At 46.7% G+C, this 25,385-nt stretch overlaps 1 protein-coding gene across 1 annotated transcript; it reads left to right on the forward strand.

Annotated features, from left to right (window-relative positions):
• The first annotated feature begins 22,713 nt into the window (after window positions 1-22,713).
• On the forward strand, window positions 22,714-24,141 carry LOC136147481 (proteoglycan 4-like). Its single transcript, XM_065906888.1, has one exon. The coding sequence runs from the start codon at window positions 22,714-22,716 to the stop codon at window positions 24,139-24,141; it is 1,428 nt and encodes a 475-aa protein (XP_065762960.1).
• Window positions 24,142-25,385: the final 1,244 nt, after the last annotated feature.

The raw sequence follows: 25,385 nt of genomic DNA on the forward strand, positions 1-25,385 counted from the left end.
CTCGTTCTCTTCTAATTTACATTTAAACTTCTTGCCTTGTACATGCATGACTCTTCTTGTTCCTGCCCTGCATTTCCTGTTTCATGATTGTTATATCTTCATATTTTTATATTATCAAGGTGTATGATGTTTATCTGTTCTACCCATGTTTCCCATAGTATGCTATGTCACCTCAGTCCTGTCCGACTCTTTGTGACCCCATGGACTGCAGCCTGCCAGGCTCCTCTGCCCATGAGGATTTTCCAGGCAAGAATACTGGAGGAGGTTGCCATTTCCTTCTCCATTCCTACAGTAATTTGGTTTTAATTGCATATTAAAGTGAATTTAATGTTCATACATAGGATTTTTATCCAGCATTTGAAAACTAAGCGTGATAGTTTTGTTATCATTTCCAATGAAAGCAATGTATTCTACATATATCTACATATACATATATATTCTACATATAACATAATTTCCTTGGCCATATCTTCATCATTGCACATTCAGATTGTCTCCCATTTTCCTCTCTTGCAAGTTTTACTGCAGTTACTGGTTTTGAGGATGTATCCCCAGCTCCATATTTTGCATTATTTTCCCAACAAGGGCGCCCACTGAGTGGGACTGTGAGTGTTGGTCTTTTTGAAGCCTGATTTGCACCTTGATTCACACCTTTACTCTTGGGCATGCTGACTCTTACTGGAATCATGTGAGACTGCCCTCCTCTGGCAGCTGCGGTAACTGCACTGCACGTCCGTGGTCCTGGCTTCTTTCTGTCCGATTAACACCTGCGGCCAGAGCAGTGCCAGGTACTCAGGGAGAGACGGTGCTCCTTGTAGTGAAGTGGGTTTCTCTTTATTTCCAGGACCTTCTTTTGATGTTTAGCATATTTCACGTACTGCATCTCGGAACCTTTGCCTAAATCGTCCCTGAGAATTGAGACTGACAACACTACTTGAAGAAAACCATAGAATTTGGACTCTAAGAATAGTTGGGATCATTTTCCTAACAGATAGCTGCTGTAGACTTATCTGTGTAAATATCTACTCTCCACTTTTTTTTTTTCACACAAAACCCTGAAAACATTTCTCTTTATTCCCCAGCAGGTGTTAGCCTCATAAATCTCATGCTGCCTCAGTGCCTGAGAAAAGGATTTTCTTACTTCTTTTCAGTAGTCATGGGTAACTGGCCTGGAGCTGACCCACTGACACAGCCATGAGCAAGAGAACAGTCTGTTGCTAAGAAATAAGAGTTTTCTGTAGCAGCGATGGGCACAGTATAGTCCCTGAGCTGATTCTCTCGTCCCCAAATTTGTTCAAGCTGCGGCCAAAATCTGGCCTCTGTTCATCAGCATTAGATCAAATCTTGGAGACAGAGTTTGCAGTGAAGTAGGAAGAAACAGCTTTGCCAGGCAAAGGGGGCCACAGCGAGCTAATGCCCTTAAGACTGTGTCCCGCTCTTGAGAGGGTGATGAGGAGTGTCATACTGTTCGGGAAGAGGGTTGTGATCAGCACGTGGACATTCTTCTGATTGGTTGGTGGTGAGGTCATCTAGAGTCAACATCATCATCCTTCTGGTTCCAACCCGTTGCGTCTACGTGCTTCTGGGCAGGACACAGTTAGGACTTCCACCTGCTGGGAGTTTCAGAATCTGCAAAACAGCTTAACAGACGTGGCTCAGAGTATTATCCTTGAGGAAGAACTAAGGTCCTTGACTTTAACGGCTAAAGTATCATTGTTTTGTCTTGCTTGGCTGTTTTCTTTTCTTTTGGCATTTTCTCATTTCTCTGATTAAATAGACTCTTTGGAACTTGGGGAAGGCCTAGAAAGCTAAAGTTTTGCTACAGACCAAAGGCAGGCAGAGGGCATGGATGGGGGTCTCTTCTGAGATGCCCTTGTAAGTTCTTTCTCAGTTAACAAAACCAGGACACTGAGACCCTCTTGACTCTTCCCCTTCCTGTCCGCATCCTGCTGAGTCTATCTGCCAAGCGTCACTCAGATATATCCCTTTCTCCCTTCTTACTGCCAGCCTCCCGCCTGGTCCCGGCTGCCCGAGTGTCTCACCCAGGCCGCTGCTCTACTCTCCCAATTGGCCTCCTGTTTTCACACTTGCCTTTTTAGTTTCTCAGCATAGCAAGGGATTTTTCTAACATGAACATTCTTACTTAAAGGCCTTCAACAACCTCTATCAATGTTGTGCTAAATTTCACAACAGTGCGTCCTTACACATGCTCTTTTTCTCCTGGAACATTCTCCTCTTCCCCCTCTGTGGGGCTATGTCCAGTCCATTGTTAGTTTTACCCTTAGATTTTGCTTCTCTGGAGAAATATTCCTGTATCTTATCTTGCTGGTTCCCTGGATTTATGGCTTCTATAATCTCCTATCTCATGTTTGTTATGCTGCATTAGTTCCAGCTGTCGAGCCTCTAACCTTTATAAACTCAGTATATGTTGGTCTTGTTTGCTGTATCAGTTAGAAATTGTATTTGACTGCTACAGCGGAAACTCAGAAGAATAAGGCAAGAAGCAATAACCAGAGCTGGTAAGGGGGTTCCAGGAACCCACTGGAGAACCAGCAGCAAGAAATGCTTTCATCCCCAGTCCTTGGCTCTGATCCATGAGGTTGCTCTGTGATCAAATAGCTGCTAAAGCTCCAGTCATTACACCCACAACCCAGATGGGAACAGGAAGCAGTATAGAAAGGCAGAAATATTTTGCACAGCCATTTGTCTCTCCGTAGATCAATGTAAAGAAATAGAGGAAAACAATAGAATGGGAAAGACTATAGATTTCCTCAAGAAAATTAGAGATACCAAGGGAACATTTCATGCTAAGATGGGCTCAATAAAGGACAGAAATGGTAGGGACCTAACAGAAGCAGAAGATATTAAGAAGAGGTGGCAAGCATACACAGAAGAACTGTACAAAAAAGATCTTCACGACCCAGATAATCATGATGGTGTCATCACTCACCTAGAGTCAGACATCCTGGAATGTGAAGTCAAGTGGGCCTTAGGAAGCATCATTATGAACAAAGCTAGTGGAGGCGATGGGATTCCAGCTGAGCTATTTCAAATCCTGAAAGATGATGCTGTGAAAGTGCTTCACTCAATATGCCAGCAAATTTGGAAAACTCAGCAGTGGCCACAGAACTGGAAAAGGTCAGTTTTCATTCCAATCCCAAAGAAAGGCAATCCCAAAGAATGCTCAAACTACCGCACAATTGCACTCATCTCACACGCTAGTAAAGTAATGCTCAAAATTCTCCAAGCCAGGCTTCTGCAATACGTGAACCGAGAACTTCCAGATGTTCAAGCTGGTTTTAGAAAAGGAAGAGGAACTAGAGATCAAATTGCCAATATCCTCTGGATCATCAAGAAAGCAAGAGAGTTCCAGAAAAACATCTATTTCTGCTTTATTGACTATGCCAAAGCCTTTGACTGTGTGGATCACAAGAAACTGTGGAAAATTCTGAAAGAGATGGGAATACCAGACCACCTGACCTGCCTCTTGAGAAACCTGTATGCAGGTCAGGAAGCAACAGTTAGAATTGGACATGGAACAACAGACTGGTTCTAAATAGGAAAAGGAGTATGTTAAGGCTGTATACTGTCACCCTGCTTATTTAACTTATATGCAGAGTACATCATGAGAAACTCTGGGCTAGAGGAAGCACAATCTGGAATCAAGATTGCTGGGAGAAATATCAATAACTTCAGATATGCAGATGACACCATCCTTATGGCAGAAAGTGAAGAAGAACTAAAGAGCTTCTTGATGAAAGTGAAAGAGGAGAGTGAAAAAGTTGGCTTAAAGCTCAACGTTCAGAGAACTAAGATCATGGCATCCGATCCCATCACTTCATGGCAAATAGATGGGGAAACAGTAGCTGGTTTTATTTATTTTTCTGGGCTCTGAAAGATGGGGAAACAGTAGCTGGTTTTATTTATTTTTCTGGGCTCTGAAATCACTGCAGATGGTGACTGCAGCCATGAAATTAGAAGACACTCCTTGGAAGGAAAGTTACGACCAACCTAGATAACATATTAAAAAGCAGAGACATTACTTTGTCAACAAAGGTCTGTCTAGTGAAGGCTATGGTTTTTCCAGTGGTCATGTTTGGATGTGAGAGTTGGACTATAAAGAAAGCTGACCACTGAAGAATTGATGCTTTTGAACTGTGGTGTTGGAGAAGACTCTTGAGAGTCCCTTGGACTGCAAGGAGATCCAACCAGTCCATCCTAAAGGAGATCAGTCCTGGGTGTTCATTGGAAGGACTGATGTTGAAGCTGAAACTCCAATACTTTGGCCACCTGATGCGAAGAGTTGACTCATTAGAAAAGACCTTGATGCTGGGAGGGATTGAAGGTGGGAGGAGAAGAGGATGACAGAGGATGAGCTGGTTGAATGGCATCACCGACTCAGTGGACGTGGGTTTGGGTGGACTCCGGGAGTTGGTGATGGACAGGGAGGCCTGGTGTGCTGCGGTTCATAGGGTTGCAAAGAGTTGGACACGACTGAGCAACTGAACTGAACTGAACTAAAGAACTTTTGGAGAAGGAAATGGCAACCCACTTCAGTATGGTTGCCTGGAGAATTCCATAGACAGAGGAGCCTGGTGGGCTACAGTCTATGTGGTCACAAAGAGTGGGACATGACTGAGTGAATAACACTAAACACTTAAAGAACTTTATTGTAATCCTCACTAGTAATGTCTGCTTCTCTTTCATTATACTTGATTACATGGTTATATCTAGCTACAAGGTAGGTTTGGAGGTAGTCTTTACCCAGGTACAATACTACCTCAATTAAAGCTGGGGTTTTGTTATTGAGGAAGAAGATGGAATGGGTATTTTGGAATAAGCTGCAGCCTCTGTTATTCTCATTAAAGTGTTTCAGCGTCCACCTATTTGGGTTCTCAGTAGATGTTTGTGAGAGAGTGAACTTGCCTCACTCCACCCAAAGGCATGGACAGCCTCGAACATAGAGTGTGAATGAGATAAAGATGGTTAGGATAGGAAAAGTTGCGCTGCCATCAATGGAAACCATCTCTCTTACAAGGACAAGCATGGGCCACCTGTAACTGACATGGCCTGATTCCCTGGGCTGGAGTCCAGCACGAAGAAGCAGGCAGGTGTAGTGGAGAGATGCCTGAACATGGAGTCAAAGACTGGTGTCCCAGGGCTGCTCCCTAACCAGCAAGCTAGAGGGCTTGCTCTGGTCACTTATCCTCCTGAATCATCCTCCTCCTTTGTAAAATAGGGCCTGTAGCATCAATCCTATTCCTCAGGTGCAGGGTTGGGGGAGGGTGTGAGAAGCCAATATGACGATACCTGGATATGCAGGCCTGGTCCTCAATGGGGGAGCGCCCTCATGGGCCAGCTGCTTATGGCGGCGCTTCTCATAGACTTACATGCCTGTGTATCACCAGGATCTGCTAACTCGTGGATCTGATCAGTAGTTCTGGTGTGAGGTCTTGTGTTCCGCTATTGGAAGTTCCAGGTCCAGCTCCCCGTGATGGACCTGGCGGGTGTGGGCTGAGCAGAGTGAGGTCTCAGCACAGTAGTCCGTGGGTTCTAATCCTACTCGGAGAGCTGCACGCTATCAAACTCACTCCTCAAGCTCATTCTCACCCTTGTGGAGCGTGTTCACACAGTCCTCACGGATCTGCAGGTGCCCCTCTGTGTGTGCATGCTAAGTCACAGCAGTCGTGTCCAACTCTTTGAGACCCCATGGATGGTAGCCCGCCAGGCTCCTCTGTCCATGGGATTCTCCAGGAAAGAACACTGGAGTGGGTTGCCATGCCTTCCTCTAGGGGGTCTTCCAGACCTAGGGATGGAAACTGCCTCTCTTATGTCTGTCTCCTGCATTGGCAGGCAGGTTCTTTACCAGCAGTGCCAGCTGGGTAGCCTACAGGTGGCCCCAATGGAAGCTTTTATTCTGTGCTTTGGCACTGTGCCCTTGACTTTCTTCATGTCTTCACTTGGACTAAGTGGTATCCAGGTCATCACTGATGGCCAGGTTGTTTTTTAGTTTTATGTGACAAAATTGTCCACTTCAAATAAATGGAAACTTTAAAAAAGTGGATAAAGCAAATAAAACATATAAGCCAGGTTTGCCAATAAGCAATAGAAACCTTGAGGAGACTTTGTGTGGGAGGTGCAGCTTCCCCACTGCCATTTAATGTTTGCAAGAAGATCAGATGCACTAGAGCCCCAACCTCAGCCTTAGACTCCTATATGCTGAGAGCATTTCTTGGCCAAGGCAGGAAGGGCAGAAGTAGTGATGTTTGTTTCATTAGTGTCACAAAACTGGCTTTAATTTTTAAATGATGCTACATTTTTTTATTACGAAAACATTATGTACTTAATTAAAAATGAAACTGGAAGAAAAGAAAAAGCAGAAGAAAACGAGTCTCTCATGATTTCATTTTTGAAAGGCGATCATTTCAAGCATTTTGAGGTCTTGAAATATTTGTTTCCTCTTTAAAATTGTAGACACATAACAATAGACCATGTTACGTGGCTTGGGAAATCTCATTTCCCCCAACCAGGGACTGAACCCTGGCCATGGCAGTGAAAATGCTGAGTCCTAACCACTGGATCACCAGAGAATCCCATAAAATTACATGCCAACATCGCTGATGAACATACATGCAAAAATCCTCAACAAAATACTAGCAATAATCCAACAGTATATTAAAAGGCTCATACACCATGATCGAGTGGGATTTACCCCAAGGATGCAAGGATTTTTCAATATCTGCAAAGCAATATGATGCACCATATCAACAAATTGAAGAATAAAACCATATGATCATCTCAATAGATGCAGAAAAAGTTTTTGGCAAAGCTCAACACCAATTTAAGATAAAAACTCTCCAGAAAGTGGGATACCTCAGCATAGTATAGACCATATATGACAATCCCACAGCAAACATCTTACTCAATAAGAAAAAGCTGAAAGTATTACCTCTGAGATCAGAAATAAGACAAAGATGTTCATTCTTGACACTTTTATTCACCATAAACTTCTATGACAAACCTAGACAGAATATTAAAAAGCAGAGACATTATCGACAAAAGTCTGTATAGTCAAAGGTATGGGTTTTCCAGTGATCATGTATGGATGTGAGAGTTGGACTACAAAGAAAGCTGAGCACCAAAGAATTGCTGCTTTTGAACTGTGGTGTTGGAGAAGACTCTTGAGAGTCGCTTGGACTGCAAGGAGATCAAAGCCGTCCATCCTAAAGGAAATCAGTCCTGAATGTTCACTGGAAGGACTGATGCTGAAGCTGAAACTCCAGTACTTTGGCCACCTGATGCAAAGAGCTGATTCATTGGAAAAGACCCTGATGCTGGGAAAGATTGAAGGCAGGAGGAGAAGGGGACGATGGAGGATAAGATGGTTGGATGGTATCACTAACTGGTGGACATGAATTTGGGTAAGCTCCAGGAGTTGGTGACGGACATGGAGGCCTGGCGTGCTGCAGTCCATGGGATTGCAAAGAGTCAGACATGAGTGAGCAACTGAACTGTTCTGAAAGTTCTATATATTTATTTTTATTTTTTAATTTATTTTTAATTGGAGGAAAATTGTTTTACAGTGTTGCATTGATTTCTGCCATACAACAATGTGAATCAGTCATAATTATATGTATATATCTTCTCCCTTGTGAGCCTCCCTCCCCTAAAATTCTGTATATTTAGACTCTCTTTTTACATAACTAGTGTCTCCCATAAGAGGTGTGTGGAGAGGTGACTGGGAGATGATCCAGAGGCAGAGGCATGTAAGTCCTATGTAGATGTTTGTGAGAGGAGCCTAAACAAGCTTCCAGGGGCCTGGTGGGAGGCTGGTGACCATCCTGAGATCTGGGTACCAACTGAATGCTTCTTCTCTGTCTCCACCTCTGTAATCAATGTGCATAGTTGGAAGTTGTACCCTTAATTCAAGCAAAATAGAATATCTCAGGGGCATTAAACAAACGTGTATTCTTTATTTTGTCTTCACGGCAACCCCTGAGGTGTACACCTTTGTTATTCCTATCTTATAGATGAGGAAACTGAGGCTACCACCTTACTGAGTTATTGTGATGATTTTTTCTGAAGTCCTCAGTATACATATGTATGCATGTAAACTCTGGCATCATGTGTGATAATTATGATGAAACTTGATCCAAGGACTGTGTTTTGGAGGGCATTGGAGGGAGGGGTCTCCCAACTCAGAGGATGAGAATCAAAAACAGCCTTTTGGAGGAATGACCAAACAGAAGGGGGCTTCCTGAAGGGGATCTGATGGAGATGGCTTAGCTTCTGGGCATCACCGTACCCTCCTTGGTTAAGATGTAAGTTGCATGTGGGGATGACTGGGTCATCCACATCCTCTCATTCGTCACAGCTGGATGCTCAAAGTGGGTGTGCTGACGGGAAGAGGAAGGCAGTCTTCCAGAAGCCACATCTGGGGCATTGCTAGCCTCAGCAGTGACTTGTGTAGATTACAAATAGTTTCTCTGGGTGTAGCTGGATGGTATGGGGGAAAGCTCCTTCCCTCTGGGGGGAGGAAAAGGGTCCCACCTTAGCCCTGCTCTCGGGTCTTTAGTCTGGGCTTGGCCCCCACTCACCCCTTGTTAGGTATCTTGTACCCACATTACACCGCTGCCCTTAAAGTTCTTGGTTACAGACCCCGGGTTCTTGGTGCCTGGTCCCTGAACACAGCGACCCTGTCTCTCCAGCGCTTGGATCCCTGACCTTGGGGAGGACTGGCAAGTGGGGATCCCATTGGCATCTCATCGGGGGAGTAATGACCAACACCAGATTCTCTCAAGAGGGCGTTAGGATGGCAGCAAGAAGTAAAGCGCTCTCTGAAGGCCTGAAGTGCCCAAGGGGAGTGGCAAACAGGGACTGAAGACAAAAATGGCAAGCCGAGGTAACCGGAGAAGCCTGCTTCTGTTCCTTTCAGAGATGCCCAAGGCAGCATTGCTAACCATGCCCCTTCCTGTATCTGAGGAACAACTTCAGGGAAAACGACTTCATTTGTCCCTCATTATTGTTATAATCCCCGCGCTCTTCCTAACAGCAATTAGAAGAAACAGTAAGAATCATTTCAACGGCTTGACAGCTAAGGTTCTAATGAGTGAAATGCAGATCATGTGATGAGGATTTGGACAATTCATCAGCTGGGAGCATAAACACTTCAAACGAATGGAGTCTTTAGCTAAATTATTTTAAAAAATTGAACAGGAGGAACAGAAGCCAGAAATAGGCCATATTCTTCACATTAGTGGAAAACATATACTGAAATTGTAAAATGGATATAGGAACACACAGGAAAGGCAGGAGTGGAAGTAATCTTCCTTTTCTCTCCTCCTTCTGTCTCTTTTTTTAAATTGAGGCATAATTTCCTGTAGTGAAACGCACACATTTTACCCAAGTGCATACCATGAATATGTACACAGTTATGCAGACCTGCGTAGCCACCACTGAAATCAAGAACTGGAACGTTTCCGTTATTCCAGAAAGTTCTGCCGTGCCCCTTTCCAGGCAGTCGGCACCCACAGAGGCCCTGCTGGACTGCTTTCTATCACTGTAGATGCGATCACCTCTTCCAGAACTTCATCAAAACGGGACCACGGAACATTCCGTGTTAGCGATTGGTACCCGGCTCCTTTCACTTTCCACGAAGCCGTGCTGTTCCCAGTGTCAACAGATCATCCCTTTTGATTTCTGAGAGCGCCTCTGTGGTATGAATATACCACAATTTGTCGATCCATTCTGTTGACAGACGCTTGGGTTGTTTCCAGCTTTGGGCTATTACGAATGAATATTCTTTGAGCACTCTTGCTGCATACACGTTTTTTGGACACCAACACTTCCCCCACCAAGAGAGGAATTCCTGGGTCACAGTGTGGGTTATGATTCATTTCATTGTCATATGATTTTTTTTTTTTTTTAGCTAGTTCTTTTTTTGTTTGTTCTGTTTTTTACATTCCACCTTATAAATGTTAATTGTTCAACTCAGACTTTACCCACAGGCCAAAGTAACAATTTAGAATAATTTCATATCGTTTTGATTTCCTCTTAAGCAGTTCAAATCCCTTTTTAACTAAGGATAAACAGACAAAAGCCTCAGTCTTGCGTACATCACGTTTTGCTTGTACATCTCTGTTGGGAGTTGAGTGTTAAAAAAATAAACGATGTTGATTTGCTCAGCAATTGCTAACAGGAAGTCAGAGAGGCCCTGGGGATGGGGCAGAATCCGCGCCCCTCCCGGCGGTCGCCTCGGGCTGCCTGGCTGCGCGGCGCCACCTGGCGTCGGCCGGGCGCCGGGCCGGGCTCGCCCGGAGCCTGCTTTCTCCGGGTTGTGAAAACAGCCCACGTTCCCGGGACGTCTTTTGCCACAGACGGGAGAGCTTTGCTCAGCACCCTTGGCTGTCATTGCGCACGGTTCTGGAAAGCCCGCTGCGCCTTTGGCTCCCAGTCCCCGCTGCGCCTTCATTCAGCCCCTCTCTCCGCCGTGGAGCGAGGACCATGGACAGCACCACCTGCCCGCGAAGCTCGGCGCTTCTCCGCCTTCCCCCGCCCAGGCTTTCCGCTGTTCCTCCCCGTCCTCCCGCTGTTCCTCCCCGTCCTCCCGAAGCCTCTGTTAGGATGGCGTCTCCTCTGAAAAGCCCTTCAGAGAAGTCAGAAAGGGACCGGACCCTGGGAGTCTCTTGGATTAGGCCTGCCAAGCTGTGAGGCGTTTTATAATGATGTTCCAACAAACCTGCAGGGCGGCTATCTTTGTCTCACTTTATAAACAGAGGACGTAGGATGCAGAGAGGTTAAGTGGGCTTCCGTGGTGGCTCAGCTGGTAAAGAATCCGCCTGCACTGCGGGAGACCCGGGTTCAATCCCTGGGTTGGGAAGATCCACTGGAGAAGGAAAAGGCTACCCACTCCAGTATCCTTGGTGAAGAATCTACCTGCAATGCGGGAGACCTGGGTCTGGTCTCTGGGTTTGGCAGATCCCCTGGAGGAGGACGGAGAAGGCAATGGCACCCCACTCCAGTACTCTTGTCTGGAAAACCCAATGGATGGAGGAGCCTGGTGGGCTGCAGTCCATGGGGTCGCTAAGAGTCCCACACGACTGAGCGACTTCACTTTCACTTTTCACTCTCATGCACTGGAGAAGGAAATGGCAACCCACTCCAGTGTTTTTGCCTGGGGAATCCCCGGAACGGTGGAGCCTGGTGGGCTGCCGTCTATGGGGTCGCACAGAGTCGGACACGACTGAAGTGACTTAGCAGCAGCAGCGGCTGGAGGAGGGCACAGCATCCCACTCCAGTGTTCTTGCCTGGAGAATCCCCATGGACAGAGGAGCCTGGCGGGCTAAGCACAGCAGAGAGAGGTGAAGTACTTTTTCCGAGGCCACACAGCAGTGCTGGGAGAGAATCTTATCTCAAACTCATCGCTGGCTTTGTCCAGTACAGCGGCGCTTTTCAGCTCCCCCTCCTTTATGTCTTTTCCCCTCCCCCTTTCACCTCTCTTCCCACTCTCCCGGGATGCTCATAAACCGCAGTCCTCCTGTTTCAGATTCTACATATCACGTGGTTGATAGGAACTCTAGCTGACCCTTGAGACGTTGGTCTGGCCCCCTAGCCCCCTGTCCTAAGTATCCTGGAGAGACCTGGCCCAAACGCAGGCATGCGCTGACTTCCACCAATCTCACTGCTTGTGAAAAAATTATAATAACGATAAAACATTCTGAGATTTAAAATTTTGGTACTTGAATTCCATTTTCCCAGGAAGTGGTAATTGGGATGAAACAAATAGGGAAAAGGAAAAAAAAAGCTTAGAGAAGGAAGGTTTCTTGAAGTTCACTAAGTTGTGGTGATGCAGTAGTGTTGGGACATCCGCCTGCTGAGTGAGGTCGCTCACAGGGTCAGGGTGGGCTCATGTCTTCTCTGCTGCTCCAGGCCCATCTTCCTGCAGAGAGGGGCACACAGGTGTCCATAGAGGGCGTACGATACATACCGTGATTGCTGCACGCCAAGCCGCTTCAGTTGTGTCTGACTCTTTGCGACCCCATGGACTGTACCACGCCAGACTCCTCCATCCGTGGGATTCTCCAGGCAAGAATACTGGAGTGGGTTGCCCTCCCCTTCTCCAGGGGGTCTTTGGAGGAAGATGTTAATTTGGGGTTGGAGGGAGGATAGCAAGATACACACACACACAAAAGAAATCTGAGGGAAACAGTCACCTGTCTCAAGGACCCTGAGTGTCAACCAATGTTCTTGACCAATCTGTGTAGAGACACCCTATTATGGGTTCATTGATGTCCACTCAAATTCATGTGTTGGTGTTCCAACCCCCAGGACCTCAGAATGTGACCTTATTTGGGGTAGGGTCCTTACAGAGGAAACTCAGACGTGGCGCTAGCGGCAAAGAATCTGCCTGCCAATGCAAGAGATGCTGGAGACACAGGTTTGATCCCTGGGTGGGGGAGATCCCCTGAAGGAGGAAATGGCATTCTACTGCAGTATTCTTGACTGGGAAATCCCGTGGACAGAGGAGCCTGGTGGGTTCCAGGCCACAGGGTCCCGAAGAGTCGGACACGACTGAAAGACCAAGCCCACACATACAGGTTAAAATGAGGTCCTAAGGGTGGATCTTGGACCAATATGAATGGTGTCATGGAAACAGGGAGGTTGCAGATAGACATGCACACAGGGAGAGGGTCACATGATGATGGAGGCAGAGGTTGGGTGATGTTTCAACAAGGCACGGTGCTGAAGGTGGTCAGCGAGCCACCAGAAGCCGGGAGAGGCTGGCCACACATTGCCCCTCACAGCCCTCAGGAGAAGCCAAGCCTGTGGACACCTTGCTCTCAGACTTCCAGCGTCAGAAGTTGTGTGATGTGTTCCTATTGCTTATCTGCACTGCTTTGTTACCACAACCCTAGGCAATGAACCTGTACATTACTGCGTTCCAGGAGGTGAAGACAGGGACTCGTGTGGAGGACTTCATGCTGGTTCCTACATTTCTCTGTCCCTGAAGAGCTATTTAATGTGTTTGCTAAAGATTGCAACCCCCTTCCTCACATATTGGAATTGTTCCCACCTAGAGATAACCCTGATGCTGGTAGTAGAAATGGTCTTTTTTTTAATTTTGTCTCCCAAACCATTCAGGTCAAAGAGCAATAACATGTATTCTCAGGGTCAGGATTAAGGAGAGGAAAGTGAGGCTCCCAGGGCATAAAATTAGAGGCTTCCCTTTCGAGTGCTGGCCCCGCACCTGCCCTGGGACTCCGTGCCCTCCTTAACCCATACGCCCTACATGCCTTCTTCGCCTTCTTCTAGTCCAGACCCTGCACGTTTGAACTGGGAGCCAGAGAAGATAATAGGTGCGAAGAGTGTCTAGAAACTGCCATGTGGTTGCCGGAACTGTGGTCACAAAACCTAAAATGATTATAAAAAAGGTTCTGCATATTTCCCCGAAGTTTTTCTATTTGCACGACTATGCACAGGATTGATGTTGGGATTTTCATTTTTAGTGATTCTCAGATGACTGTTTGGGGAGAATTTAGGGTGACTTACATCAGCAAATGCATTCCAATTTCATGAGCTCAAGCTGGAACAATGCTAGGAGGGCAGAGAGGGTTGCAGCCTCCCTCAGGGATGGTCGGCATGGACAGAGCACTAAGGACGATTACTTTTCACATGGCAAGACCAAGTCAGATGCCAGAACTTTTCTTTTAACTCTCGGTGATACAGAAATTTCAGATGAGACACCTGACCCTGCAGCTTTGAGCTAGGATCGCAGATGTAGTGCACAAAAATGCAGGGCATCCAGTGACATTTGAGTTTTAGATAAGCAATGAATAATTTTTTTTTTTTTTTTTAGTGTGAGTACATCCCAAATGTTGAATGGGTCATACTTACAAAAACTATTTATTATTTGTCTGAGACTAATGTTTCTGAGTGTCCTGTATTTTACCTGCCAGCTCTACTTGGGTCATGTGTAAGGCACCCACCGGAACTGACTGCTGGCATTTTAAGTGTATGATGAGATCTGAAGGGTTTCTGCTGGTGAATGTTTTGGCCTCCTTCTTTTGGGATTTAAATTATTCCAGGTCCCAAAAGAGGCCATTAATCTCAGTAGATCAAGTGCCTCTAATTGCTTAGGCAGTTACGTTTCACCTGTAAGAATTCAAACCAGGCTTTTGAGACAACAGTAGAGCTACATTTGTTGGTGACATAAAGAAATGGGGGCAGAAGAGCAGGCTGTTAGATTTGGAATTTAAATGTGGTCCAGCTTCAGAGACAAGTCTTTCATGATTTAGAGCTGTTTCCTAGGGACTTCCTTCAAGGGTTAGTGTTCAGAGACTATCTTTGAATGTAAATTAAATTTGCTTAAAAAAATAATTTGTTCTTAAGAATCGTCCAAGCAATGTGGCTGGAAAGAACGTCCTTATGACAGCTGTGATGGGGATGGATGTCCTTGGCAAGTCTGCAGGACAGGGGAACCCAGAGCCCTCTTGCTGGGATGCTCCTAATGGTACCTCTACCCACACAGCCATCCCTCCATCCATCTGCCAAACACCTGGTTTGGGCACATGGAGGAGAGAAAGAAAAACGATGCAGTTATGTTCTTCAAGGAGCATGATTTCTTAGAGAAGACAGGCATGTAACTAGACCATTATCATAAATTGTGACTTTGCTGTGATAGAGATGAGCACCATGGATTATGGAAATCCTCAGAAGCAGGATTTGATTTAGGTGCAGGAAGGGAGAGCCAATTTGGGGGAGGAACTGATGCCTTAGTAAATCTAGAAGGATGAATAGGAGTTACTTCGTCAAGTACTATACTTGGAAAGTCGGGGCAGGAATCATGGGTCATTTTCTGGGTAGATATACTTGGGGGGTGGAGGGAAGACTTTAAGGGCTTCATTTCTGGCTTGGCGCATGCGTGGAATTTGAACACAGCTGGAGAAATTGGCTCTAAGGACAATTGCTTTCCACTTGGCAAGATCAAGTCAGATGAATGCTGGGAAAATTTTAACATGTTAATTCTCTGTGAGCTTGGGAAATTTCACATTAACCCAAGAGGAAAGGTCCCTTCTACTTTCTAGCAATTGAGACACAAAAGTGCGAAATAACAAACTTCATTGCTGATTATTTATTTACACGTCCCCTATCATTCTTAAAGGTTTTGCTTTCTTTCATTTGTGTTAGTTGCTCAGTCATGTCTGACTCTTTGTGACCCCATGGACTGTAGTCCACCAGGCTCCTCTGTCCATGGGATCCTCCAGGCAAGAATACTGCAGTGGGTTACCATTCCCTTTCCAGGGGATTTTCCTCACTCAGGGATTGAACCCGGGTCTCCTGCGTTGCAAGCAGATTCTTTACTGTCTGAGGCACCAGAGGGGGGCTTTCTTTCATTTGAATCCATAGTAATAAAAGTAGAGCATGTCTGCATGGTTTCAGGCTACACAGAATAGACAGGGGGAAAAGAAGGCTGGCCATGTGGCCCTGCTCAGTTTAGAAGGCGCCTCTCACAAAGAGCTGCCCAGAGAACTTGGTGAATCAGTGAAATAGGGCATATTTGTCTACAAAGTTGGACTGCATTACTGGGTGGTACACCGCAGCAAAATGGGTGATACCGAGTTCCATAGATTTTATTTTTGGGCAAAATGTACTAGATGAGCTACAGATTGTATTTTCCATGTCTTCATGACTAATGTTTGCAATTACTAATAGTTGGGGACAGTTCCCACTGGAACAGACGTCTTCAGTATTTTTTAATACAAAATTAGTCATGTAGATTCCCTGGGACTTGGTGTTTTATTAAGTCTGTCTCTCTCTCTTTTCATAGGAGAGCTGTGTGCTATGTACTCTTAAAAATATATTTTTTAAAAAGTGAAATGTGCATTAAAAGTGAAGTGGGCTGGTTTCCGCTCAGAATTCAAATAAATGCCTTTTTCTGGTCAAAAATGAGGAAAAGATCTAAGAGACAACTCTTTGATCCACATGATCAACTATCGGATAATACTTTTGTTCTACACCAGTGCAGCTTGCAGAATGTTTATTTGGCAATAGAAAAAAGGTCACCATTTTAAGGCAGTTCAGAAACCAAATGTTCCCGTAATATGGCAGCTTTCTCACAAAGCCACCCTTGGCTTTGCTGCTTTGGAATCTGTGCTTTTGACAAGCTCAAGCTCTCTTAGATGTGTTAGGCATTAATGTGTGTGCGTGTGTGCATCTGTGTGCATGCGTGTGTGTGTCGGGGGAGTCAGTGGTTAGAGGTCTGTTGTTTGCCAATGCTGAGGTCTCCAGAATCAGGAAACTATTTTTATCACAAGATGAGTTCTAAAATAAGACAAGGAGAAGGTGGGGATAGAATATCTAGGTGCAACATATGCAGAAACAGAACAGCGTGTGCAGAGAAACTTGAATCAAGTTGTGGTTTTTTTTAAACTACCCAATCCTTTCTTTTAAGCAGCATTTGTACAACCCCGTCTGAAATAGAAAACCTCCTTAATTAGCTCCTGCAGAATGTGTGTCTTTACTGCCACCTGTTGTTCAGGAAAATGTAAGGGTTCAGGGGGGCCCCGGGAGATGGTTCAAAGGCCTGAGGTGTGTCCCCATTGTGCACAGTCATCCTCAATGTAACCCTCTGAGACACAACCTGCCTGTAAGTCGTACTCATCTACTCATCAAGAGCCAGCAGAGGGGCCCGGAAAGTGACATATTTTCTAGACAAAGAACAAGCTGCACACTTAGTTGCCGATCATTATTGATTAGAATCTTAAAAAGCCATGCTCCCCATTTCAGTGGAAGCAAAGCAAAGTATTATAGAGATGGAAATTGCCTCTCCAAACAACATGAAGGAAAAATAAAGGGAGTGGAAGGATTCCAAGGTTAGGATCATGTTCCACGGTGTCTCAGGCTTTTGTGTGCTAATTACAAATACGTGGGAAAAGTTGAAACTAATCACAGCCACAGGTCAAAGCCCCAGTCAGCTGCAAGTTAACCCAAGTGGCCCACTGTATACATTATATTTATTTTTGCTTCTCTTGGGTATAGTAAATGTGTCTGGTTTTGTTCATTAAAGCCTCAGATTGGGTTTATTTGCTTAACATCTGTTAGGATGAGGGTCTTGCTCTTAATTGGTACCATCTGGAAAGGAGGAGGATGCTTGGAGGATCAGCATAATGCATTGAAGGCCCAGGACTTCTACATCTTGCAAAATTATTTGTTTTTATTTATTAAGCTTATATATATATGCATATATATATATACACATTGACATATACATGTACAAACAGAAACACATTTGTTAATGTGGGAAACTATAATTTTATAACTCAGCATTATTACTGGGAGCTGAGAGTTGCATGGCTTAGGGTACCAGGGAAGGCTATGTGTGTGTGTGTTCAGGGATGCTGAGTGTCTTCTTTCTGAGGGTTTTTCCTTTTCTGCATCACCTTACCTGCTTACTCTGGCATCTTCTCCCCCTCCCCTGGCTATGGTTTCCATGGCTGCAGCAGGCAGGTCCTCCTCGCTTGCAGACAGATGCCATTCTGTACTCAGAGCCACAACGCCACAGGCTTGCCTTGGACGGTTTCATTTCTACCCTTTAGATCTCTCTTTATGTAACTTGAGAGCTCATTACTAAGTACCATTTTGTGTGGCTGGAAGATAGAAAAGGAGTACTGGCATTAAACATAAAACCCGAGAAGAATTGAATAAGAAACACAGCACACTTCTTTTTCCTCTTTACATCCATTACAGTCTGGAGACAAATGGAAAGCCAGAGGTTGTCGTCTCCCACCAAAACCTCTGCAGGAGGCAGTAATCGGAGCAGATTCTTGGGCCTGACTTCCAGACGCATCTTTGTTATGGCAGGGATGCTTCTTCTAGCATTATAATTTTATTAGAATTTTATTCCATCTACTTCTTACCATCCTATTCTTTCTGGGAAGATTGTGTGTGTGTGTGTGTGTGTGTGTGTGTGTGTGTGTGTGTGTGTGTGTGTGTGTGGTGTTTTGGGGGTAAACCTTTCAGCACTGACTTGGGGAAGTCTTTCCACAAGGATGCTAGGAGTCCCACCTCTTCAGAGGTCCTCTGCAGCTGCCTGTGCTTCTATCATCCCCAGAAGACATTGGCTGAAATGGGAAATCACCTTCCAAGTTCAAATTTCGTGTTCATTCTGGCAAATGGGGTCAAGTAATACTGTGACAATGGGCCATGGAGCTGGCCTCTGAGGCCACAGAACTCCTGACAGCCTCAGTGGATGCGCCCTTCCTCACATGGCTCTTGGCCTCTTTTCAGGATTGGGAGAGTGTCAGGAAACTTCCCTCTGTTATTCACAACCCTGTTTTCACAGACCGACCTTGGCGCAGGCATCGAGACAGACTGTGTCCCTGCTGGAAAGGTTCGAAGAGCAAAAATGTGTATTTGTTTTATGTGGCTCCGGTATGTTTAATAATATTTTTCCAGCCCTCAGTTTTCTTCCTTTATTTGATAGACATGTGTGTCTTGGAATAGTCCATCCTTTGTACCCAGTTTTTCTCATATTCATATCTTCTTCTGGGACGATATATACTTACAGGATGAAATTATTCCATTCTCCAATGGGCCAATGATTGAATGATTCTGACACCTCTGGAAGCTTTCAGTGACCCAAGGCTCAGTACTGTGACCATTTTTCAGGACTGGTTTCAGGAGGTAAAATCTGTGTGCGAGTGGAGGTGGTTTCTCAGCCTCTGGGGGCAGCCTCCAGCCACCCACACATCCCTGTCCCGCGGAAGGCTCTCCAGGCTGGGTGCTTGGGAGGCAGCAGGGGCCCACCCTGGACCTGCTTCTCAGTGACATGTTCATCTTTGAGCAAATGGACTCCGTGCCTGGGACGAGGAGGCTCTGCAGACACTTAGCGTGGTGATGAGACTGTTGTAGTCACTGGAATAGCAAATGAGGACTGCAGACCAGCAGACTCGGGACATTTTCTGAGCGTCCAGTGATAGTGGACTCTCAGAACACAAGGTAGTTGCATTTCCTGTGAATATGCATTTTGTATAGACACTTATTTCCAAAATAATTTAGAGTCATGGGGATGTGTTCTCAGGATACACAAATTGAAGGAGATAGGGCTTACAATTTACAAAAAATACACAAAAATCTTTTAGCCTAAAAAGATAGAGAAACCATTGATGAATGATTCACTTGATTCTTAAGATGGTGCCACTTCTAACTTCTTTTCCAAATTTATTTACTTTCTTTCTATTTTTTTTTTTTTTGGAATTAGTGGTGGTACCCGCCTTGTAAGTGGAGAAGGAAATGGCAACCACTTCAGTATTCTTGCCTGGAGAATCCCCTGGACTGTAGCCTGTCAGGCTCCTCTGTCCATGGGGTTGCAAGAGTTGGACATGACTTAGCAACTAAACGCCCACCTTGTAAGAGCTTGAATTTCAAGGAAAAAGCCTAAGAAAATTTTTAAATTTATGACTGTATATTTAAAAGTAACAACTCAATGTTCGCTAAAGGCATGTGCTGTTCAGTTGAGAAGTTACTGCCAAAGATGATGGAATTTTTGTTTGTTAATGCTGCCACATGTCTTTAACAGTTTGAAGTTCATTTGGCCCTTGAACCCTAAAATTATATGGTTCTTGACTATGTACCAAATTTTAGGGGAGATTCATATTTCCAAAATTTCATAGGTCAAATTAATGTCATATTAATATTTCAAATTTGCACAATGCAAATATAATGTTCAATATTTTTGAGAGCATAAATGCCTAAGTAGTTAAAAGTTAATGTCTGAATTCAGAGCTTAGTTGTGATGGTTTTTGCTTTGCACTTTAAAAATTATTTTTATTGAGGTCAAGTACATAGAACATAAACATAACCATCTTCATCATTTTTAAGTGTATAATTCAGTGGCATTAAGTAATCCATGTTGTTGTGCAACCATCGCCATTATTTGCCTCCAGAACCCTTCACCTCTTACAAAACTGAAACTCAGTAAGTATTAAATGATAATTCTCCGTTTCCTTGCTCCCCCGCCCTGGCAAGCCCCATTCTGCTTTCTGTTTCTGAATCTGATTACTGTAGGTACGGTCATGTGTCTAATACTGTCATATGACTGTATGAGCGGAGCTACACAATATCCGTCCTTTCGTGATAGCTTGTTTCAGATAGCATAATGTTCACAAGATTCATCCTTGTAATAATATGTGTCAGAGCAGCCTTCCTTTTTAAGGTTGAATAGTATTGTGTTGTATGTATAGACTGTATTTTTTTTATCCATTCATCTGTCAGTTTCCACCTTTTGGTGATTGTGATTAACATGGTGATTGTGATTGCCATGAACATGAAAGAAAAATAATCTTTTTGCATCCCTGTTTATATATATCCCTGTATATATCCTGTATGGATGTGAGAGTAGGACCATAAAGAAGGTTGAGTGCTGAAGAATTGATGTTTTTGATCTATGGTTTTTGAGAAGACTCTTGAGAGTCCCTTGGACTGCATGGAGATTAAACCAGTCAATCCTAAAGAAAATCAACCCTGAATATTTACTGGGAAGGCTGATGCTGAAGCTGAAGCTCCAATACTTGGCCACATGATGTGAAGAGCCAACTCATTGGAAAAGACACTGATGCTAGGGAAGATTGAAGGCAGAAGGAGAAGGGGATGACAGAGGATGAGATGGTTGGATGGAATCACCGACTCAACCGACTTGAGTTTGAGCAAACTCCCGGAGGCAGTGATGGACAGGGGAGCCTGGCGTGCTGCAGTCCGTGGGGTTGGACCTGAGTGAGTGACTGAACAGCAACAAATATACCCTGATTTGCATTTTTGTGCCTGATATTCAAAACAATTTTTGTTCATGGTGTTCACTCTGCTTGGAATATCCTTCCTTCTATTTTACCAACACCTCAATCCTATTAATGCTTAAAGGACTAGTTTTAAGATCTGCTCTTTAGAATACCTTCCTGAAAATTCTCAGCAGAAAGCAGGCTCCATGCGGTGCTGCCGTGATACTCTGTTCTTTTAGGATGGGTATGGATTAGAGGGAGAACGAGTGGAGCATGATGAACTATGTCCACCCTGTAGGGTTGTTGATGTGATAGTGCAAGCCGGGCATGGTGCTAGCTCCTAGGTAGTCCCTTTCTGGGAGGAATTCCCAGTCTCCTTGTGAAGACAGGGCCTGTTTATGTAAAAGAGACACGTGCCAGGTATCATCTTCCTTAGTGAGAATGGCGTTAGTGACCATATAATTCTAGTCTGCAGTACCAGAAGTGGTACCAGCATATTTAAATTTGGCCAGATTTAATTGGACACATGCTGTGTGCCTTGCACAATGGGGAACACAGCTCTTAAAGCAGTTTGCAACGCACATGATCACAAATGGGTTGAATGAAATACTTTACATCCTGGTATTAGAATCATGTATGGCCCATTAGAACTGTCATACATGCTTTTGAATGAATGGACTTGAATTTGAAATCCTTTGGAGAGATTCATCATATTTTTGCTTCTTTTCTGCATAAATGATGTTTTCCAGCATCTAATAGACTGAAGCTCTTGGTTGACTGAAGATTTCACTGGTGACCTCTGAATAGTTGCCCTTACAGGAAATTAAGTAGAGAAAGAAAGTTGGGGCATGGGGCAGAAGGAGCCTCTTATCAAAGGGGTGCCCTGATGAGCCTTTTTGGCCAGGGTTCTGTGCTATCTTTCGATGTTCTACATTTAGTAGTTGAATTCCTTTTACAGATGGCCCCTAATAGGCTCACTGGCAACTGTTAGCCAGTTGTTAGGTGACCTCAACATATCTGCAGCCATTTGGCTGGTGGCTGATGAAATGACAACCACCTCTAAAACTGTTGTCTCTCCCTCTCCTTGCTAGTTTTAATGATCTATGTATTGAAGATCAGACACATAAAAAAATTCATAAAATCATCAAGTCAATAGTCATCGATTCATTGTTCAACCTAAAGGGCAAATTTGGCTGACATCCCCTCCCCCAACTTAATGTGGGGATGCAATTTGAGTGAAAAGCAGTAGAAGACATGGACAGGCCAGTTGGACTTTTATTTTCATATAATTACTTTTATTAATTCATGTCAAAATGAATCACAAATTCTGATGATTGATGTGGATGGGACAAAGGGGTTCAACTCAGTGTTGTTTTTTATTTGAAACAACTTTATGGACTCCTTTCCATGTGCTCAGCAATGGACAGTGGGAGGAGCCAGGGGGCTTCCTGAACCAGTGAGGATTAATATAAGGTCCTTAAATGAGAAAATCATAGAAACCACGACAGCAGCAGCCAGCATTTCTGGAGCCTTACATGCACTGGGCACTGGGCATGTTTGTGTACCTTATTCATATCACCCTCAAAGAACTCTGAGGGAGATGCTATTCCTGCTTTACAGATGAGGAGACAAGGCCCAGAGAGGTTGCTTCATTTATCTACACTTGCACAGCCATCAAGCTGGAGAGCCAGGATCTGAACTCAAGCGCTCAGTCTCTAGAGTCAGTTCTGTAAGCCGATCACACTGCCGCTTCTTCTGCTAATATTAATAGCAGCCAGTCCGTACTGGGTGCTGACTCCTCGAAACCGTGCTGGGAAGGAGGTACCATTGTCACCTCTGTTGTAGAGACGGAGGAGAAGGACGCCCAGAGAGGTTCGTGACTGACCAAATTCAGAGTCCATGGTGAGGAGAAGATCTGAGCTTCTTAGCTCAGCACCCCAGCATGGCTCAGCCCAGCGCCCCAGCGACGGCTCAGCCCAGCGCCCCAGCGACGGCTCAGCACAGCGCCCCAGTGACGGCTCAGCTCAGCACCCCAGCGAGGGCTCAGCCCAGCGCCCCAGCGACGGCTCAGCTCACTGCCCCAGCGACGGCTCAGCTCACTGCCCCAGCGACGGCTCAGCGCAGCGCCCCAGCGACGGCTCAGCCCAGCGCCCCAGCGACGGCTCAGCGCAGCGCCCCAGTGACGGCTCAGCTCACTGCCCCAGTGACGGCTCAGCGCAGCGCCCCAGTGACGGCTCAGCTCACTGCCCCAGCGACGGCTCAGCGCAGCGCCCTAGCGACGGCTCAGCCCAGCGCCCCAGTGACGGCTCAGCGCAGCGCCCCAGTGACGGCTCAGCTCACTGCCCCAGTGACGGCTCAGCGCAGCGCCCCAGTGACAGCTCAGCTCACTGCCCCAGCGACGGCTCAGCGCAGCGCCCTAGCGACGGCTCAGCCCAGCGCCCCAGTGACGGCTCAGCGCAGCGCCCCAGTGACGGCTCAGCTCACTGCCCCAGCGACGGCTCAGCGCAGCGCCCCAGTGACGGCTCAGCTCACTGCCCCAGCGACGGCTCAGCGCAGCGCCCCAGTGACGGCTCAGCTCACTGCCCCAGCGACGGCTCAGCGCAGCGCCCCAGTGACGGCTCAGCGCAGCGCCCCAGTGACGGCTCAGCGCAGCGCCCCAGCCACGGCTCAGCGCAGCGCCCCAGTGACGGCTCAGCTCACTGCCCCAGCGACGGCTCAGCGCAGCGCCCCAGTGACGGCTCAGCGCAGCGCCCCAGCGACGGCTCAGCGCAGCGCCCCAGTGACGGCTCAGCTCACTGCCCCAGCGACGGCTGAGCGCAGCGCCCCAGTGACGGCTCAGCTCACTGCCCCAGTGACGGCTCAGCTCACTGCCCCAGCGACGGCTCAGCGCAGCGCCCCAGTGACGGCTCAGCTCACTGCCCCAGCGACGGCTCAGCGCAGCGCCCCAGTGACGGCTCAGCGCAGCGCCCCAGTGACGGCTCAGCGCAGCGCCCCAGCCACGGCTCAGCGCAGCGCCCCAGTGACGGCTCAGCTCACTGCCCCAGCGACGGCTCAGCGCAGCGCCCCAGCGACGGCTCAGCGCAGCGCCCCAGCGACGGCTCAGCGCAGTGCCCCAGTGACGGCTCAGCTCACTGCCCCAGCGACGGCTGAGCGCAGCGCCCCAGTGACGGCTCAGCTCACTGCCCCAGCGACGGCTCAGCGCAGCGCCCCAGTGACGGCTCAGCTCACTGCCCCAGCGACGGCTCAGCGCAGCGCCCCAGTGACGGCTCAGCTCACTGCCCCAGCGACGGCTCAGCGCAGCGCCCCAGTGACGGCTCAGCGCACTGCCCCAGCGACGGCTTGTACACGTTGTACCGTCTCCCTGTGGTAACAACAGAGAACAACCATTTCTGGTATTCTAGGCGAAGGAAAGCATTGTGTTTTGAAGAGAACTGACCGGATCTCCTCTTTCTCTGCGGATCAGAAGAGCAGGCACCCCCTGTGGTGGTCTGACCAACCCCCCCCCCCCCCCCAGCCAGGGCAACTGGCGCCTCAGTGTCCCTCACTTACTGCCGCCCTTCCAAGAGCTGGGGTGGGAGTGGGGATCCTTGTGGTGTTTCTCTGGAAAATATGGGAAAGTAAATAGATTTTGCAAAATATGAAAAAGAATTCTGCATTCTTTTTCTCAAAGAGCCACACCCCCCAGTTGTAGAAACCAGTAGTTCTCAAGTGGGAATCCTCTCCAAGTGGAGACCAGGAACATTGGCATCACAAAGGGAACTCATCAGAAATGAACTTCCTCAGCCCCACCCCAGACCTACTTGAGTCGAAAGCTCTGAGAGGGGCCCGGTGTTCGGAGCCCCCCAGGGAAACACAGACGCAAATCCCAGCATCAGCGTCTTCTCAGGAACAGTCCCTGTAAAGCCTTGTGGCTGTGCTGTGCCAAGTCACTTCAGTCGTATCTGACTCTTTGCGACTCTGTGGACTGCAGCCCATCACGCTCCTCTGTCCACGGGATTCTCCAGGCAAGAATACTGAAGCGGGCTGCCTTTTCCTCCTCCAGGGGGTCTTCCTGACCCCAGGGATCGGACCCACATCTCTTATATCTTCTGCATTGGCAGGCGGGTCCTTTGCCACTAGTCTCACCTGGGAAGCCAGAAGCCCTGTGGCTGATTTTATACTAATAACTTTAAGGTCTCTTCTTAAGGCCCAAACTGAACACGCCTCAGAACCTCTGCTCCTGCTCACTGTGTCCCAGCTTTGAATGTGCTCCTTCCCCCAGCAGGACTGGGGTCTTCCTGGGCAGCTTCGTGTTTCACACAAACTTTATAAAATGTCTAAAATGTTGGAACTTGATGAGAAACACAGTGATGTGACTTACCCAGAGACAAAGATTTGTCTGTATGTGTTAACTACTCAGTCATTTCCAACTCTTTGTGACCCCCTGAACTGTAGCCTGCCACACTCCTCTGCCCATGGGTTTCTCCAGGCAAGAATACTGGAGTGGGCAGCCTTTTCCTTCTCCAGGGCATCATCCCCACCCAGGGATTGAACCCGGGTCTCCTGCACTGCAGGCAGATGCCTTCCTGCTGAGCCGCCAGGGAAGCCGTGTATAGCAGGAACTTCAGTTCCCAC

This window comes from Muntiacus reevesi, chromosome 15 (assembly GCF_963930625.1).
Source record: "Muntiacus reevesi chromosome 15, mMunRee1.1, whole genome shotgun sequence".
Taxonomy (NCBI): domain Eukaryota; kingdom Metazoa; phylum Chordata; class Mammalia; order Artiodactyla; family Cervidae; genus Muntiacus; species Muntiacus reevesi.